At 47.6% G+C, this 18820-nt stretch overlaps 3 protein-coding genes across 30 annotated transcripts in view; 1 reads left to right on the plus strand and 2 right to left on the minus strand.

The window, feature by feature from the left end:
* Positions 1–70: 70 nt before the first annotated feature.
* Positions 71–2996, plus strand: LOC6526838 (polyphosphoinositide phosphatase). The gene is made up of 3 exons (XM_002087902.3): positions 71–228; positions 287–1910; positions 1966–2996. Exons 1-3 carry the CDS (start codon positions 148–150, stop codon positions 2835–2837), a joined length of 2577 nt encoding a protein of 858 aa, XP_002087938.1. The 5' UTR covers positions 71–147; the 3' UTR covers positions 2838–2996.
* On the minus strand, positions 2924–12258 carry LOC6526839 (sodium- and chloride-dependent GABA transporter ine). 4 transcript variants are annotated; one of them, XM_039371166.2, is made up of 10 exons: positions 12090–12258; positions 9549–10523; positions 8815–9106; positions 7121–7299; positions 6142–6276; positions 4763–4892; positions 4602–4694; positions 3583–4534; positions 3342–3518; positions 2924–3278 (listed from the first exon to the last, which is right to left on the minus strand). In XM_039371166.2, exons 2-10 carry the CDS (start codon positions 10195–10197, stop codon positions 3051–3053), a joined length of 2835 nt encoding a protein of 944 aa, XP_039227100.1. In that variant the 5' UTR covers positions 10198–10523; positions 12090–12258; the 3' UTR covers positions 2924–3050. The 4 variants fall into 4 exon arrangements, with proteins under 4 accessions (XP_039227100.1, XP_002087939.1, XP_039227099.1 ...); XM_002087903.4 differs by having other exon boundaries at positions 12080–12258; XM_039371165.2 differs by having other exon boundaries at positions 9549–10580; positions 12080–12258.
* Positions 12259–12706: 448 nt separating this feature from the next.
* The window catches only part of LOC6526840, a 111287-nt gene continuing 105173 nt past the window's right edge, over positions 12707–18820 (minus strand). For all 25 annotated transcript variants that reach the window (XM_039371141.2, XM_039371136.2, XM_039371153.1 and 22 more), the window contains 3 exons: positions 15570–18797; positions 15081–15506; positions 12707–15016 (listed from right to left, as the gene is read on the minus strand). In XM_039371141.2, the coding sequence (XP_039227075.1) occupies positions 14775–15016; positions 15081–15506; positions 15570–18797 (3896 nt within the window). In that variant the 3' untranslated portion in view covers positions 12707–14774. The remainder of the gene's footprint in view (positions 15017–15080; positions 15507–15569; positions 18798–18820) is intronic.

The raw sequence follows: 18820 nt of genomic DNA on the forward strand, positions 1-18820 counted from the left end.
ACAATATAATTTTAATTAATTGAGTCCTCTCACGCTCCCATCACTGGCCATTTTGGGCACCTCCAACAACAGCTGATCAGCTGTTTATTGTTTATACGGGAGTGGCCTGAGAAATTGTAACAAAAAGTGACGGAAAAGCAAAGAAAAATGAACAATGATAACCCGAATATAGTTTTCAATCCCCTGATTAGCTCCATTCAGAAAGTAGTGCTCTATGAGACCCGTGCGGTAAGAACTTTACACCAACATTGCTTCTTCTGACTAATCACACACATTTTCATCACAGCGCCTGTATTTGGTGGGCAGCAACAATCGTGAGACTCGGTTTCGCCTCCTGACCATAGACCGACTCGCCCACAATCGACTGAGTATCGAGGAGAATGCCAACGAGTTCAACAACTTGGAAATCCGACGTTTTGTCGCCTCCCTCACGGGCTCGCCCAGGGTGACGTCCGCTTACGGGGTCCTCGGATTTGTGCGCTTCCTCGAGGGCTACTACCTCTTGCTGGTGACAAAGCGCAAATGCTGCGCCCACATAGGCCGCCATCTGGTCTACACCATCAAGGACACGGTGATGGTGCGTGTGAACGAGGTGACCTCGCAGCGTCCCCCGCATCCGCACGAGGATCGATACAAGCGGATGTTTCAGAATATCGATCTCCGTAGCAACTTCTACTTTTCATATTCCTACGATCTGACGCGCACGCTGCAGTACAACGAGTCCGCGCCTCGCTACGTTGGTGCCAAGGTAGACCTCGACAAAGACGAACCCCTTCCGGATTGGAACACGCTAACCAACAACGTTGACCAGGCGCATGAGCGCGTCGATTACGCATTCCGCACCGATTCCCGCAAGCGCTTTGTCTGGAATGCCTACCTTCTGCAGCCCATGGAAGGCATCATGCTAAAGGACTGGCTTTTAGAGGTTACCCATGGTTTTGTCAGCCAATCCTGCATCAGCATTTTTGGGCGGCACGTCAACGTTTGCCTGGTAGCACGCAGGAGTTCACGCTTCGCCGGTACTCGTTTCCTTAAACGTGGAGCCAACTTTCAAGGGGACGTGGCCAACGAGGTGGAGACCGAACAGATCGTTAGTGATGGCCAAAGAATCTGCGCCTTCACCCAAATGCGAGGTTCCATACCTTCGCACTGGTCTCAGGATATCAGCAAAATGGTGCCCAAGCCGCAGATTCAATTAGACATTTGCGATCCATATGCGCAGACTCCATCACTGCACTTCGAACGGCTGCTCTTCCATTATGGTGCGCCGCTTATTATGCTTAATCTCGTGAAGAAGCGGGAGCGGCGAAAGCATGAGTCGATCATTTCCAAGGAGTTGGAGTACAGTATCCGCTATCTCAACCAATTCTTGCCGCCGCCGCACCGCATGAAGCACATCCACTTTGATATGGCGCGACAAAGTCGCCTCAGCGGAGGCAACGTCATGGAGCAACTAGCCATTCACGCAGAAAGTATTGTCCAAATGACGGGAATGTTTTTCAAGGCGGCGGGCAGTGAGCCTGGCTTGCAGACTGGAATCGTACGCACAAACTGCGTAGACTGCCTGGATCGCACCAATTCGGCCCAGTTTGCCATTGGAAAGTGCGCTTTGGGTCATCAACTGGAGCGTCTGGGTTTTGTTAAATCCGCTAAACTGGAGTTCGACTCGGATTGCGTGACGATGCTGGAAAACCTGTACGAGGAGCACGGCGATACATTGGCCTTGCAGTACGGAGGGTCTCAGCTGGTGCACCGAATTAAGACATACCGAAAGACGGCTCCCTGGGGATCTCAGGGTAGCGATGTGATGCAGACCCTCAGTCGGTACTACAGCAATACGTTCAGCGACACCGAGAAGCAGCACAGCATCAACTTGTTCTTGGGCATATACAAACCCAGTTTGACAAAGCGTGAGTAATAAACTCTTATGAATTTAGAACATTATTTAATCTAAATCTCAACCAGAGGGTCCCCCCATTTGGGAGCTACAAACGGACTACGATATGCACAATCCATTCGTGCCAAAAGCGGATAACAAGGCCATCACCGACTGGGTGCGTCGCAAGGTTCGTGAGTGCCTGCCCTATTCATGTGCGGACTCCAATAAATTGGTCAAGGAGCTGTTTCGCGTGCACACCAGCGGTCTGGAAATGATCGATGCCTACTCGAACTACCATCAGTCCTTCAAGTGGACTGACTTCAGTGAACACATCGCTTTCGAGATCAGCCAACTGGCACTGCGATATATGCCCACATTTCGCACTAATTTCAGTCCGTTCCAGAGGCAAATTCAGACATCACGAAAAGCGCGTCAAAATCCATCAATGACAGGGCAAAGTTCCACGGGTTCTATGAATAGCAATTCCTCCAGTTCCAGCGAGGGCGACGATAGCTCTAGTGACGAGGATTTAAGTGCAAGTTTTGCCGAGAAGGAGGCAAACCAGACGGAATCGACCGAGCCAGCCGCTGCCACACTGGCCACAGGTCTGCCCTCGATGGAGGAAATCTATGGGTGCACCATCAATCCGCCATCCAAGCAGAGCATGTCTGTTTATAAGAAGTACGTTCAGATGGGCAAGCTGTCCAGTGGAGGTGCGAGGCCAGCTCAGACAGCCGTTGCTCAGCGCGATCAGGAGCTGGCCAAGATTATGCGTGGCATTACCCTGCGTCCACTCAGTGACTACGGAACCGACTCCTATCTAAGCGTGCGTCCGCCGGTCGTTCCTCGCAAGAGTCTCATGGTCTATGCCGAGTACTGCCGCACTCGCAGTACCTTTAACGCCGTGCCCAAGCTGGAGGAATTCGATGTACTTTATCAATATGTGCAAAAGCTGTAGTCATTGATATGGAATGTCATATAATTATTTTAGTTTGTTGTCTCAAAATGTATTATATATTATATTAGATATTATAATAAGTTAAATAACCTCCTTAATCCAGTAGTCTCGTTCTACAATTTATTTAAATACTTTACTTTCTGCAGTTAACTTACAAAAGTGATTCGTTAAAAATACTCGGAAATGGCTATTGTTGGGAGAGGTTCCTAACAGTTACTGGCCACTTGGTGCTCCTGCCTCCGCATGTGCGGCTGAGGCCTGCATGGCGTTGTACCCATACTTCTGGCCGAGATGGAGCAAGTGTGGGTTCGCGGGCTTGTATACGGTGGCCAGTTCCTGGGTCAGCATAAACTGCTCCTGCTCCGGAAAGTCGTGTTCGCAGTGATGTTCGCCGCAGATTTTGCACTCGTAGATGTTTGGTCTCAGCGTGTTCCGGATGCGCTACAAAAGGATTTAAGTATCGGATTATTAATTGGGCATAGAGAAATGCCAGGTCCAACATACTTCCCAAAAGGTGTCTCCACTGGACCGCAGGAAGTTGATAACCGCATATCCTGGTATGCAGATCAGCGAGAAGGAGGCGAACATCCAGCCTATTCCATAGGCCCAGTCTGGATAGGTATAGCGTCCATTGTGGTAGGTGGGCTCGTGGTAGTTGATCAGACTCAACACCCAGATGGCCTGCATTCGCAGAAAGCCGAATCTTTTAGATTAATTCTACATAGTTAAGACTCGGGTTACTTACAAAGAGGAGGCACGGTCCCAGAACCAGCCAGCAGGATCTGAAATAGAAGGATGGCGCCTTTCCGGTCATTTGCTTGACGTTCTTCGACAGTCTTCCCGTGCCGTAGAACCAGGCAATGGCGATCATTTGACAGAAGGCCAGGAACATGATTGTCACGGAGGCGGCGTAGTGATCCATTAGCTGGAAGTAGTAGATGCCACCCTGTATGATATTGGGCATTCCAAACAGGCATGAGATGACACACACGAACAAGACCACGATTTCGTGATAGCCCAGGTGTCGTTTGATCCAGCGCGGAAATCCATCCTGTATGGAGGTGACCACCACCTCCACGATGGCAAACTGCGAGTTCAGACCGAGGCAGAGCAGCATAAAGAAGAACATGACCGCCCAGAGCTGGGCGTACGGCATCTTAGCCATCGCCTGGGGATACACCACGAATATCATGCCCGGTCCATCACCGATGACGTCTCTCACATTGGTATTCTGCTCCAGCGCCAGGTTGCCCAGCGTAGAGAAAGCAAAGATGCCCACCAGGAGACTGGTGATCATATTAACCGCACTCACTGCCACAGTATCTCGCAGGATATTGTTGTTGTACTTGTTGTAGCTGGCAAAGGAGATCATGGATCCAAAGGTGATGCCCAGCGAGTTGAAGTTCTGAGAGGCGGCGTTGATCCACACATTGGCGTTCTTCAGCTCCGACCACTTGGGTCGGAAGAAGAAGCGCAGACCCTCCGCAGCTCCGTCCAGGGTCACCGCTCGCGCCATCAGGATGATGATCAGCACGAAGGGGAAGGTGGCCGTGAAGTAGCGCACCTTCGCCGACGACTTGATCGACTTCCACGTGGCGAAGTAGACCATCAGCCAGGCGCAGATAAGGCAGGCGAACAGCTCCCAGCGCATCATGCCCGGATACTCGAGGCCACCGCTGATCTGCAGGACCTTGTTTCTTTGGAAGGAAAGTTACGAATATGAGATTACAATGATTTTACTTATATAAGTATATTTTATATTACTCGAAGAATTCCTCGGAAGGAGTGCGAGATGTGTCCGGTGCACTGGCATTTATCCCCTTGCGCTGCGGCACCCAGCAATCCGGCGTGTTCCACCTGAAAGTCATTGATGGAAACCCACATATGAAGAAGCCATATAAGAATGGGAAATATGGGTAACCCACCTGTTGTTGCAGTCGATCCAGGGCATCTCTGTTTTAAACGACGTGAAGAAGTAGTAGATGGAGTAGCCTATGATGACACTATAGTAGGTGGACATGAGGAACGAGACGACCACGCTGGCGAGTCCGGCTCCTGAGGAGGCAGAAAAGAGGCCATCGATAAGTAACGCAGCACACCCAAATCAGTCGGAGATCTCCAGATGCAGCTCAACATTATGGCAATGCCAGTTGCAATGAGTTGAGCATACACAAAAATTAGACTTAATTAGGCCAGATGATAGTCGGACCGGTTTCGTATGGAATCACATGTCTAGACTGGCACTCATCTGCATAATTGGCCATGTGCCTGCCTCATACGGCGACAATTGGATCCGTTCGAAGTCGTTCGCGAATCTTGGTTAAATAGTTTTACACGTTATTAATATTTATTAGCTTGCATCTTCGTGGGCGTGGTTTGTTTGCAAAATATTGACAGTAATTAAGCGTTTGGCAACGGCAAAAATAGCTAAATGTACTATGCGGTGCTAGCCCAGCATGTGGTGGCATGGGGAGCGGGGAATTTTCCCGGCTTGCCTTCAGGTTTTCACGCCACCTCCACAACACAATGGGCCAGCTAATTAGCTTCCGCCCGTATGCAAGTGGAGCATCGCAGCGCACGGAATGAGAAGGCTCACTACGGTTGTGATTACCTGGTGTAAATCACAACGCAAAATAGAGCTCGACAAGCTGGCTAAATATTTGATTGACCTTTGCCCATGGCCAAGTCCATACTTGGCCAAATCAGCGGGCTCTCTTTTATGTTTGTCATGGTGGTTGGGCAAGCCTGGCTTTCTATTGTTTCCATGGGGGTTTTCAAAGTTATGAAAAGCATGACGCATTTGGAAATTTCAAATGACGCAATAGGTTTGATCCCAAATAGTTTAAAATATAGTAATTATTTTAAACAACTTAAAACGCTTATAAGATTTATAGAAATATACAATTTTCTTGAATTTCACACGGATCCGAAATCACAAACGTCGCTCTTGACAACAGGCTGTATGTGTAATATTTATTGATAATTATTACGTATAATTAAGGTTTTTCTTCTCCCTTGTTTTCCTTAATAAATAATAAATATTGTTATACAAAAAACTAAAACAGGTCAACTAGACATAATTAATAAATATTTCAGATGAAAGCCTTAGCTAAACACTGTAAATACCTAATTATACCATTAGCTTTAATGAAATGTACATATATATATAAGGGATAAAGCACAAATAAATAAATAAAATAAAAAAAATTATTACGTATACGTGCCGTATGCAATTTTTGTACACCAGTGCATTATAAATATCAAATTTTAAAGATAACAAATGGAGGTTAATACTTTCACTCACCCTTAAACAGAGGACACAGTTGACCCAGTGCCCCAATGGGTCCTCGACCGGTGTATTGGCCAACGGACAGCTCCATGAAGAGCAGCGGAATGCTGCATATGAACAGTATTATGCAATAAGGTACTAGAAAAACACCTGTAATGACAAAAAAGCAAATCATTTACACATGTACGTGTAGCCATGGACGAGAGCAGCTAAGCAAATAATTTAAATTAATTATAAATATTTGACATAAGCAAATGCAAATGGCATGAAACTGTTGTCTATCATTCTACGCGTCATTAGCAGGAGGTCGTGTGCCAGTTTCTCCACTGTCACACCAGCTCATTACGCCCCCATTGCCATTCCCGATCCCCTCGAGAAATGGGGTAGCTAGGTAGGGGCCCAGCTCCGGGTCTACAAGTGCAAATGAAGATGGACGCAGGCCTCCGAGCTCGCGTGATCGAGAAACACCGGCCAAGTGATGACAGTGACCGCTCTATTATCTATGCCCGCTGCCCTGAGCTTAAACAAATTTTAATTTATGACTTTTAAACGTTTCAGCGGAAATGCCGCTTAAAGCGCAAAATTGTCAAATGTTTTTAGAGCAACTAAAACAAAAAACTAAACCCCCATATCTTCCCATTGCCGTCGCACGAAATCAAAGTAACTATCTCAATATCTGTCTTATCGCATGTGCAGGTTTTTTTTTGTTTGGCGGCACTCTTAGTCACTTGCTGAACTCTCACGAGGCACTTCCGCTAAGCCTTCCCCGGAAAATCTCGGAATTGCCTACGACTGACCCCCTTCTTAATTCCCAATTGAACCGGAGATCTTTTTCGCAGGCACAGATAGGGGTATAAATAGTTTCTATGCAAGTATAACAAGTATAAATAGTAATTGAATAAAGAATAGTATTTCATATATAGTATCTAAAAAATCGCCAAAATAATCTTATCGTAAATATTAAATTTATAGCCCTGTGCATATGGGAACTTACCACCGCCACTCTTGTAGCACATGTAGGGAAATCGCCAGACGTTGCCCAGACCCACCGAGTATCCAATGCAGGCCAGGACGAACTGCATCTTGTTGGCCCAGTGCTGCTGGCGCGGCTTCAGGTGCGCCGTCTCATCGGACATGTCCAAGTAGCTGTCGTCGTCATCGACCCCCAAGGGTCTAAAAAGAGAAAGAAGAAGGAGGATGATTTAAAAAAAACCATATATGCACAACACACACTAAATTAGTTGATGCGTCAAATGGCTTAATTGCAGTAATCACATGGACCCAAACCCACCAAGTGGGGGCTGGCCATTCCACTGGAGGTGTCAACTGGCGGTGCATTGTGCCGGTGACTAGACTCTGATCCGGAATTGTCGTGTCATGGATGGCTGCTGAATGCTGTGCAATTGGTGGTGTGGGTGGAGGTGCCACCGATTTCCACAGCCGTTCGTGTTGGTTTCTCCCCCATTTGAGTGTTTTGATTAAATCGGGGAAATATTGAAAATATGCAGTTAAGCGGTCGCATGTCGACAACACGGCGCTTTTAATAATATTTATGTGTTTAGCCAAACGAAATTATACTCATTGTGGATCGGTGCTTTGTAAAATTAAATGATAAATACATTTTAATAATAGACCAATTAATCTATATCATATTTTCTGCACAGCAAAGTGCCCAGTAAATGTATAATAATATGTCTAAAAATGCAATTTCGTCTTCTCTTGATATATCAACACTTTATAAGCAGCACTATATATAGGCAGGCAATAAAAAACCAGATATTTACTATCCTTTGTGGACTAAGTGTATAAACAGTCTACTTAACAATCAAGCAATCATTCAAATTTAATCAGCGCTTTATCGCTAATGCTTATGGCAAACACATCACACGATCACCATTAAAAGGCCTGATTCGAGATGTTATGCAAGTGGAATTTTTTCCCTGGGCTCTTACACTTTGGCCACCCGGTTGAAGCGGAAGAAGGACTGCTCCGAGTGCCTCGAGGACTGGGCATCGTAGTCCTGGCGGTTTGGCATCTCGACTCTCGCTTTCTCCTGCGGTTTAATCTACTTTTATTCAGGAGTTACTTGTAATGCAGCCTTTGAACTGTGAAGGTATCCATGGAGGCCAAGGATACGTGGAGCAGGAGTCGCGGGCACTGGATGGAAACTGGCAGTGGCAACTGATCGGTTTGTGGGTTGACGCGCTACTGACTACAAATCCGGCAATTTTCAGCCGGGTTTCGGCCGCAATCCCGGTGTTTATGGAGCACACAATGGGTAGTGGTAATTGGTCTGGCCAACACAAACAGATAAATCACAAAACCGATCGAACCGATCTATTGATCTCGTTAAGGAACGTTGCTTAAAAATAGCTGCTGCGAGATTGGCACGTTTCGTGATCCGCTGGCAATCATGTGGACCCCGCGCCCAAAGATGCCACAAGGGTGTTAAAATTCCCTGTTTGCCAAATGGTCAACAATGTGGTTCTATGCTAAGGTGCCAAATGCTGGCCAAATTTGCCACAACTGTTAGATCGTTTTATCGGCGCCCCTTTGTCAAGCTAATGGCCCTAACTATACACAGAGAGAAACAGCCAACAAATTTTATACTTATAATTAGGTTTGAAAATTAAATGCCTTACTTTACTTTACTGATTCCGAAGAATTTTGGTTTTAATAAACACTTACGGCGGCGTCTGCGGATTGACCATGTCAAAGAGCTCGTTAGCGGTGGTGGGCACTCGTCGGATGACCAGCTTGCGTCCATCCGTCGACCCAATGCCAATGGAGGCCAGCGAGCGAACGGAGGTCACATCGGAGTAGATCTGGTTGCCGGCCAGGTCGTGGAAATGATAGGAACTGCCGCTCAGCGAGGCCTGTGGTTGCATGTAGAGCGGATTGGGGGCCTGTAATCCGGAAGTGGCCATCGATACGCCGCCAACCAGATTGCCGCTACTGTCGCTCAGGCCCGGAAGATAACCTGCATGGGATTAAGAAACATAAGCGCATTATAATAGTTACAGGTGAAAGATAATATCTGATGATGTTATCATATCAAATGACCATAAGAACATCACTGCATTTCCATCGCGATAAAGGGTATATAATCAATCACAAAATCAATAATTTCACACAAATTACAAGCTGTGCAATTTAAATTGCTTGTAATGTCCCAAATTTACCTTAATTTTGTAGAACTCGCTGAACTAACTTTCGCTGAATGACACTGGGGCATTTATAAGCAGACATTTAATTATTAGTAGGACAACATTATCGAAAGCCTGTTCAAGTATTTCGTGTAATTAAAAGATTAGGAGGCGTTTTCAAGCAAACCAATTAAGTACAAGCAATTACATACGCGCACTTAGAAACTCAATATGCTGGTGAGGAATGGGATGGGTGAGGTTTTGAGGGTCACCAACCTGAGACCACGGAGCGCATACTGCTGTGGTGGCTGCCTAAGCGCGATTTCAGCTCCATGCTGAGCGGCGAGACGGCCACCGAATCCCCGGCCATGGTGGTCGTGGTGGTGCAGGTCAGGGTGGCGGGCGTGGGTGAGATGGCGGGCATGGTCACGGCAACTGGAGCTGAAGACGGCTCAGGAATCGCAGCCGCTTGTTCATCGCAATCGTCAATGGTGAAGGTGACCGTGGAGGTGGATCCTGCTGCCGTCGGCTGATGGGCCTGCACCACCTGACCTGGTTGCAATACCTCCGAATTGGGTCTGGTGCGGACCGATGTCTGGCGCAGTGGCGGCTGTTTGTGCAGAGCAGCCGCCATGGCCGCCAGCGAGGTGGTGGAGCTGGTTTGGCGGAAGGGAAGTGGTCCGGCTACCGCACCACTTCCCGGCGGTGTGCCTGGCGTGGCCGGTATAATGATGAACTTGTGCGCCCGCGACGAGGACGACCGGATGAGCCGTGCCTGCTCGTCGCCCTCGTAGCAGCTCTCCGCTCCGCTGTCAGAGAGTTGGCTGTGCCTCAAGGGCGTTAGGCCGGTGGGCGGGGCACGCTTGAGCACCACCTGGTCGGGTGTGGTGCTTAGCACCTGGCTGGCGTCTTTGTTGTCCGCCATTGGAAAGGTTGAGTGGAGAGGAGGGCCTCTCTGTGGGAAATTCGTGTGGCTGCTGTAGCTGTGTTGCTGGTTGCCAGTTGCTGGTTGCCAGTTGATGTGTTGCTAGTTGCAGGTTGCTAGTTGCTGCTTGTCGCTTTATCATAAAAACATTTTGAACGGCGACTGTTGTTGGATTTTGCACTGGTTCACTGATGCTGGGGCCGCTTTCATATCTATCATTTTGAATGCTCGCAATCTGCGATTGCGATTGCGAGTACTGGTTGACACAATTTTAAATCACATTTAAACCTTGAGTTGCACAATGTTGTTGTTGCTGGCCGCGTGAGCTTTTAAATCAAAATAAACTAAATCATGTGAAAGCCAGCACGAGTTATCTTTATTTGCTTTAATAGAGGTGATTACTTTCATGAAAGTTGCTCTTTAACCATTTAATAAAGTAAAATATTGTCTGCCTACTCCGCAAATTGTTATCACTTGCTGGGGAATTCACTTTCCCAACTCACTGCGCTCCCATAAAACTGACTGATTTTTCCTTTTCTTTTTACCTACACTATATATATTTTTTTCTCGTATTTGTTTATATAAACAAACAAACTGAAGTTTTGTTCCATTTTTTTTTTTTACATTTTATCACCGCCGCAGATAAACCAACTCGAGCTCTTCAGCCACACACAGGTGAACGGCAACTCGCACTTGACGTTACAGATACAAATTTGTATCTTATCGGCGATGTGGCCCTAAAAGGTTGCTCCCGACCACGTCGCCCACCTCTCATGGTCGCCTTCTTGGAAAGCATTTCTCGGACTGCTTTCGTTTCGACGACTGACAGTGACGCTTTTACCCATATCGGGCTCTTTGAATTTGAAAGTTTCCGTACTGTTTGAGGGAACAAGAGGCACTACGTCATTGGCACGCGATCTGCTCCAGTGACTCTCCGGTCAGCAGCAGACCACGAAAGGTCAGCGAGCTGGCTCAACTGTGCCGTAATTAATAATTACGCATCTTGCCGTACACATATCATATATCATAGCACGCTAGGGGGTTTCGTTGTAATATGAAAATCAGCCACACTCAAGTAGTAAAAATGTAAATTTTCTGCCAGAGCGCGAGGCACGAATAAAAGCCGATCAAACTGAGCTCGAAAACATTCCAATTGTATTTACATAACTGTGTACGAGTAGAGTAAGCTTCTTAAAATATCAACGGTTGGCTTTTTGGGGCTTTCGTTCAATCCCTCACACTAAAAAAAAAACCTGATTGATTACCTTTGTCGGGCAATAAATCACTTATGGTGCGATGTGTGAATTCAATTCACTTTACTGCTGAAGCTGAGAAAGCTAAGCCCTGAGAAATGTTTTGGTAATTGCTTACTTCAGGTTTGACAGTGGGAGAAACATTGTGACACCGTATACGACAGCTATACCTCATTGTAAGTCGTAAAACGTCTATAGAAAGCTGCGGCATCAACAGATGTTCTATTCCGGGCACATCCCTTGTATCGCACTGAACTATAAAACCAAATTAACACTCCGACTTGTTAATGAAAGCTGTGCCCATCCAGTGCTAAATTCCCCATTATACAACATGTTTGTTTGCCCAGTTGCTGCCCCAACAAACAGCCATTACCTATATGCTGTGCAGCACTCAAAGATCAAACAAACAAAAATATTTAACACCTTGGCCAAATAGATAATCACACACTTTAATGGTGGCAATCAGAGCGACAGGGATCGACACTAATAATGGTAATTTCATTCACTTTGATTCACTTGTTCCTGCAGTTCAATTTAGATTTGTGTGTGGGGCATGGAGATCCATTCATTCATCCGCCGAACAATGGCCAATTTCAATCATAATAAACGTAATAGAACAATCAACGCACATCAAATTACCCGACAACGGCAATTGAGCGGATCAAGATAACGCCGCGTATACTTAATGTAGTGCGTGTGTAGAGCGAGGTGCTCAACTTTACGTGCCGCACTTTCGACAACCTAACAGATTAACCATGAGTCCATGGAGGAGGCCCCGAAAACGTGCCTACACGCGCGCCGTCAAATGTCAACTGATCCAATCCCCATGTGCGAATATCGTTTGCACTTGCGACTGCTGCTGGCTGCGGCATACCACAAACCCGATCCGCTCGCGCTCTCCACATGTATGTACATGTGTATTCGTATATAGATATAGTAAGTATGTGTATATGGCCAGCTATATCTCGCCGCTCTACCCATATCTGGCCCGACCACTCTGCCGGAGAGCGGATCCAGTATTATAAGTGGCGGGCAGTTTTGAGAAGCACTACGGGTACGGGTTAGGCTTGTTCCCGCTCCCCCAAAATGCTGGAATATTAATTCGGATTATCTGACCACCAAGAAGAAGCTACAATTTTCGCCACATACGTGACCGCTTAATCGCTTAAATGGCCAGATTCAAGTCGAGTGCAAGTGGAATGCTGGCGGTATAATTAATTTAATTATCATTGGAGTCCCCACCGTACGCAATCGACTTAATTGTTGTTTTATATTTATTTATTTATTTATTAGTTTACAATAAGCGATTACAATTATGTTCGTTTCTCGTTATAAGTACAATTTAACTATTGCTTTCTTTTTACAATAAGAGCCTTTCTTATTTCTTATTATTTCGTCTTTTATATTTGCTGCCAGTGCAAAAAGTTTTGTCTATGTTCAATGTAACTCTATTTAGGTTCCGATTTTGAAGCGGTTCTTGTGAAGAAAAATAAAAGTGTGTGGTAATTGTGAACGAGGTGGTTGCAAATTTGTGCACTTGCTTGTACATTCTATGGGCTATGGAATTAAGAAAATAATTTTATGCCTGGCATGGGTTAGGGTTAGCCTGTGATTGAGTTCGGATTTGGGAGTCAAGGGGCAGAAACCTATACACAATAATGCGCTACTAAAAATACCATAGAGTTTGCCTGTGTATTATTTACAAATTCTGTCTCTTTGTGTACGTGTCTGAGTGCGAGTTTATTTTGTATGGTATTTTACTATAAAGAAAATTCTCTTTCCTCTTAAAGTAGTGACTATACATTTTGTTTACGTTTAATAATATTAATTTAAAACTTCATGTTTAATAATTTAATTATCCAGGCCTCGCCCTGCGAACCCGCCATCCCACCAGCAATCATCGCATCGTGAAAAGACATGCTCTGTGAAACGGGCGCCGGAAACGGAAATTCGCTGCATAGTTTCCGGCGCGTTGACAGAGGCGTGCTGTTCCCGATGGAAAATGGAAAGGGGGGCGGGACACGGGCAGGGGCGCTGGTTCGTTGCCTTTTTAAGTACGATGTGTACTTTTGTGTCTACATATTAGTAAGTTAGTGGAAGTATCTCTTTTGCATTAAAAACAATCACAACAATTTAATATTAATTGACTATAAAACTACAAAAATAATGGTTAATCATAGTAGAGTGTAGTACAAGTAAGTGGTCGAGCTACAGTAGTCAAAATCAAATCCTCCATTAGTCGGTGTTGCGATTAAAATTAAAACAAACCTAGTATTTCCTATGCAATAGATAAGTATCTTTTGTGCGCTGATGACGCCTCAGTGGCAGTTATAGTTATGTTCCCTCAACGAGTTGCTGCCTAGATCCAGATGAAACTGTTCCCACGTCCATAAGCTGCTTAGAGTGCTCTGATTTCTTCGAGGTTTGTGTGTGTGTGTGTGTTTTGGACTCTTGAGCTTGCCTACAATCCAACTGGGACAATCGTTGACATATTGTCCAGTGGTTATGGATGATTGACGCGGAATAGTATCTTATCGACCGAGGCCCAACGATCTCCTACATATATTATGCTAGAGAGTATTCTGGGGTGCATTGTTCGTTTTTTCTTGTTGGAAATCAAAGGCAGTTTTCAATTTTAACGGGCGAGTTGAGTTGGTATCTAAATTACAGGAAGTAGTTGCAGTTGTGTGTGCGTGTGTCTGTGCTATAATACAAAGTGTCGTTGCTACTACCCACACCCTAAATATTTATAGGAAGTCTTTAGTTATACATATATAACAGAATTAATATTGGTTCGCGACTAATGAAGAAGTTGTCGTTAGAGGACGAGAATTCGTTTGTAGCTGCACTCTCTATGGGTGAATTCCCTCACATCTGTTTTTGGCAGTTGGTGGTCTCTCTTTATGTGGCAGCTAAACGTACAAACACTACGCGGAATTCTCATGTTAGTAGGAAGGAGAATACTAATCGTTATTACAATTAATAAAATTATTTTCTTAAGCTACTAAATTACTTTCGTGCATTCTTCATGCGATTCTCGCTTCGTCTTTTTTGCTTTTTACAATAATTCAATCTTTCATAGTTTCGTTTTACGGCCAACTCTCAGCCGGCTATACTTTCAGCTCACAACTGTACTTTTGTTTTTCTTTTCTTCAATCTTCAATCTTGATTATCTTTCGCGATTTGATTTTTTTTGCATTATTCATAACCTTTTGCACTTGCCTTTCAAATATTCACAAAGTTTTCTTTTTCATATTCATTCGATTTTCTTACATACTAAAGATATAGCTAGGTGTTGTGTATCAGTGTATGGTTACGTTACGTTTAGGAGATGTAGTCCGGCGTTGGCTCGGGCACTGCGTCCGGATTGGAGAACAGCGGGTTGGGGAACTCTGGGGGATGGGGCAGGGGCGCAATGGTCTTGGGCCTCCTCCTGTAGGCCATCAGCCAGCAGGAAACGGCCACGGCAACGGCCACAAGAGCCAGCAGAGCCGTGATGACCAGCGCAATGATCAGACCCACCATAGACACGCAGATATCCTCAACCCTTTGAGCCGCCGGTTTAACTGGAGGAAATGGAAATCAAAGTTAGTTATGGTTCGGGTTATGATCCATTGCGGGAATACTTACTGTTGGCATCATTGAGACCTTGACCGCTGCGCTTCTCAAATGTCAAAATGGCATTTGACGAGATTGTGATCTCTTCGCGCAGTTGACCCTCCACACCCGAATTCGTGGCAATGGCGGTCGCATCGGTGGAGTTGTCCGCAATGGAGCGGCGACGTCGCCCGAAGGCGTTGTAGCCACCACAATTGACGGGTTGACAGCGTCCAAAGCAGACTCGTATGTTGCACTGGAAGCGGATGTTATCGCTCGATGGGAATTTGAAGGCATTGAAACTGGCCAGCAGGCTGTTCGTGTCTGGGTTGTACTCCCAGTTGCCAAAGATACTGGTATCCGTGGCACAGCCATTCTCATCCGTGACCAGATACTCGTTCTGCACGTTGTCCTCCATGGTTTTGGCAATACAAGAGCGGGCAAAGCCTCCATAAATGGCTAGAAGTGAAATATAGAGATAAGCATACAATTTGAAAGGACTTAAAAATATTAGGTTCTTACTGGCTGGTTCCACATCCACTTGCAGCTTGAGATTGTCGCCGATCTCGGCCGAGTTGATCTCTTCACCTTCGTTGGTGATGATGCGCATCTGGCAGATCGGCGGCGGTCCTGTGTTGGCAATTGTGCCGGCAGTCGTCAGCATGGATACGTTGAATCCTAGGGTGACATTCTTCTCGCCAGTCTGGTAGACACACTTGATGTTGTAGGCCTGGGCCTTGTAGGTGACCAGCTTGGGATGTTTCTGAATGACCAGCACGAAGCTGGCCACATCCTTCACTGCCTGCATGCCGCAGCTACCGAAGTGGACGCGGAAGATCTCGGTACGAGGAACAGTCTCGCCAGCCAGGTTGACTACCCGTCGGCACTCCTCGTCCTTGCTGTGTCCCTTAACGTACAACACTCCATTGAATCCTGGCTCCGTGATGTGGATCTCTACTTGAACTCCATCGGCAAGACAACTGACGACCATATCGGGTCGTGGGAAGTCGGTGCGGAAGTTAGTGTGGTTGCAGTGTAGCTCCGGATTGCCTGTGTAGCCGGTGATGCACTGGCACTGGGCTCGGTGGTTCACCGCGTTACAGAAGGCATTCACTCCGCACACCTTGGTTAGGCAGGGATCCTCACAGGTCTTGGTGTCTAGGTTGCAGAAACGGTTGTCGGCGCACTGATCATTGCTTGTGCACTCTGGCGGCTCCTCCGGCTGGCATTCGCCACGTGGAGTCAGTCGGTAGCCCAGATCAATGGGACAAGTGCAACGGCCGCGTTCGTCGATCACCATTCCGCGCTCCAAGGCGCACACACAATGTCCACTCTCGTCGATGCGGAAGCCTTGCTCCTCTCGGCATGGGGTGCAGTATTCGTATATATCCAAAGCGGTTCCAGGTGGGCAAACACATTGTCCATCCACATCCCGAACGAAGCCCTTCTCGATGACGCACAGCGAGCGCTTGTCGCACTGCACGGCTGGGTTGCCAGTGTAGCCTTCAAGGCACTCACAGATCATTGTCCTGACAGGCAAGGTATCGCGTACACTGCAGAAGGCATTGACTCCGCATGGTTGGGTGGCATTGCAAGGATTCACACACTCTCCGCGCAGGCATGCTTTCTGGCTGGGACAGTCCGCATCGCTTATGCAAATTGGAATGTGTCGCTCTGATTCGCAGCCGTTCTTTCCGGGCACAGTTCCTGGTGGACAGGCGCACTGTGGTCGGTGGTGATACACCTTGCAAAGCTCGTCCTGGGCACATATAGCAGTTGTTGTACAAGGATCATTACATTTGCCGTTGACGCACGCCTTGTCCGTGGGACATTCGTCGTCTGAGCGACATCCCAATGGAGTGCAAGCAATCCTGGCGTTTCCACCATGTCCTGGGATGCACTCGCAAACCGCACGATGTTCGATAGCCAAGCACTGGGCATTGGATCCACACTGCTCACCCTGGCAGGCAGGGATGCAGAGCTGGTTGCGGCACACGTGTGTTCCCGGGCAGTCTGAGTTGATACTACACTCGATCTTGGAGCACTCAAACTCTGGGTTACCTTCGAATCCTTGGCGACACGTGCATACGGGCTTATGGTCCTTAATACGGCATTCGGCATTCAAGCCACAGTTGCAAGGATCTCGGCACACGCTGTTCAAGCAGGACTTATCTGCCGGGCAATCTGAGTCCGAGATGCAACCTCCAACCTCCTTGATTCCGGGCGTGGGCTTGCAGCCTCCACTACCTCTGCTGACATAGCCATCCGGACAGATGCAGAGCATCGTACGCACCGGTGATGTAGGAGTTACCTCGCAGATGGCAGGACGTTGGCAAGGTTCCAATACAACGCATGGATCCACACACTGTTCGTTGATGCAGGCCTGGCGAGCTGGACAATCGGTATCCAACTGGCAGATGGGCTGTGGCGGCGGTCGGCAGTCCACGTATGGATTACCCAAGAAATCGGCAGGACAGCGGCACACGGCCAGATGGTTTTGAGCTCTGCACTCCGCTCTCGGGGCACATGGGTTGTGGTAGACGCAGGGATTCACGCACTGTTCGTTCTGGCAGGTCTTGTCCGTGGGGCAGTCGTTGTTGCTGCTGCAGCCAATGACACGACAACGCTCGTAGGGATTTCCTCTGTAGCCACTCAGGCAGCGGCACTGGGCACGGTTCGATTGCACATAGCACTCGGCGTTGGGTCCACATGGATCGTTGATCAGGCATGGGTTGATGCAGTCACCGTTGACGCAGGCCTTGCCCGAATCGCACTCACCGTCCACGCGGCATCCAATGGAGCGACAGGAGGCATAGGGATTACCCTCAAATCCATCCTGGCAACTGCACACGGCGCGATGTTGGGTCACTTGACAGACGGCGTTGGTTCCACAGTTGCATGGATTGCGGCACTGCGCGTGAATGCAGGCCTCTTGGTCGGGACAGTCCTGGTCGCTCTCGCATCCTGGTTGCCTGGGCGGCACCATCTTGCGGCACGCTCCACTGGCATCGGGCACCTCATTCTCTGCACACTCGCAAACCATTGTTCTCACTGGAATGCTGTTTAGGACACTGCACTGAGCAGTTTGGTGGCATGGTGAGAGTACAGCGCATGGATTTTGACACTTGTCATCGATGCAGGCCAGCTTACTTGGGCAATCTCCATCATCCCGGCAGACGGGCTCCACAGGTCTGGGTTCACAATAAGCATACGGGTTGCCCAATGGCAACTGATCCGGACAACGGCAAACAGCACGATGCTGCAGAGCCTGGCAAATGGCATTCTGGGCGCAAGGATTACGTTGACCACATGGGCTAACACATTCGTTCGATACACAAGCCAGGTTCGATGCGCAGTCATAGTCCGAGTGGCATTCCAAGCGCAAGCAACGCACAAACGGATCACCCTCCAATCCCACGGGACAGCGGCAATTGGCGCGATGGTTACGTCCATAACACTCGGCATTAAGGGCACACGGATCGCTGGCCAGGCAGGGATTGATGCACTCGCGGTTCACACACTGCTTGTCACCGCTGCACTCGTCATCCGACTGGCAGCCAATGGGTGCACATCCAAACTGGGCATTTCCGGAGAATCCAGGCTTGCAGTAGCAGATCGGATGGTGGTTCTTCACCGTGCACTCGGCATTGGGTCCACAGTTGCAAGGGCTGGCGCACTGGGTGTTGATGCAGGCCTCGTTCGAGGGACAGTCGGTGCTAGACTTGCAGCCCACCAGGATCACATCGGAAGCTGCAGAGATGTAATGGTAATTA

Source organism: Drosophila yakuba, chromosome 2L (genome assembly GCF_016746365.2).
Source record: "Drosophila yakuba strain Tai18E2 chromosome 2L, Prin_Dyak_Tai18E2_2.1, whole genome shotgun sequence".
Classification (NCBI taxonomy): domain Eukaryota; kingdom Metazoa; phylum Arthropoda; class Insecta; order Diptera; family Drosophilidae; genus Drosophila; species Drosophila yakuba.

Excerpts from the sequence above, each read along its gene's own strand:
- LOC6526838 (XM_002087902.3), top strand. The coding sequence starts at position 148 with ATGAACAATGATAACCCGAATATAGTTTTCAATCCCCTGATTAGCTCC. Across the intron at positions 229-286 it reads TGCTCTATGAGACCCGTGCG|CGCCTGTATTTGGTGGGCAG; the intron begins GTAAGAACTTTA and ends TTTTCATCACAG. Across the intron at positions 1,911-1,965 it reads CAAACCCAGTTTGACAAAGC|AGGGTCCCCCCATTTGGGAG; the intron begins GTGAGTAATAAA and ends AATCTCAACCAG.
- LOC6526839 (XM_039371166.2), bottom strand. The coding sequence starts at position 10,197 with ATGGCGGACAACAAAGACGCCAGCCAGGTGCTAAGCACCACACCCGAC. Across the intron at positions 9,107-9,548 it reads TATGCGCTCCGTGGTCTCAG|GTTATCTTCCGGGCCTGAGC; the intron begins GTTGGTGACCCT and ends AATCCCATGCAG. Across the intron at positions 3,519-3,582 it reads TGGGACCGTGCCTCCTCTTT|GCCATCTGGGTGTTGAGTCT; the intron begins GTAAGTAACCCG and ends CTGCGAATGCAG.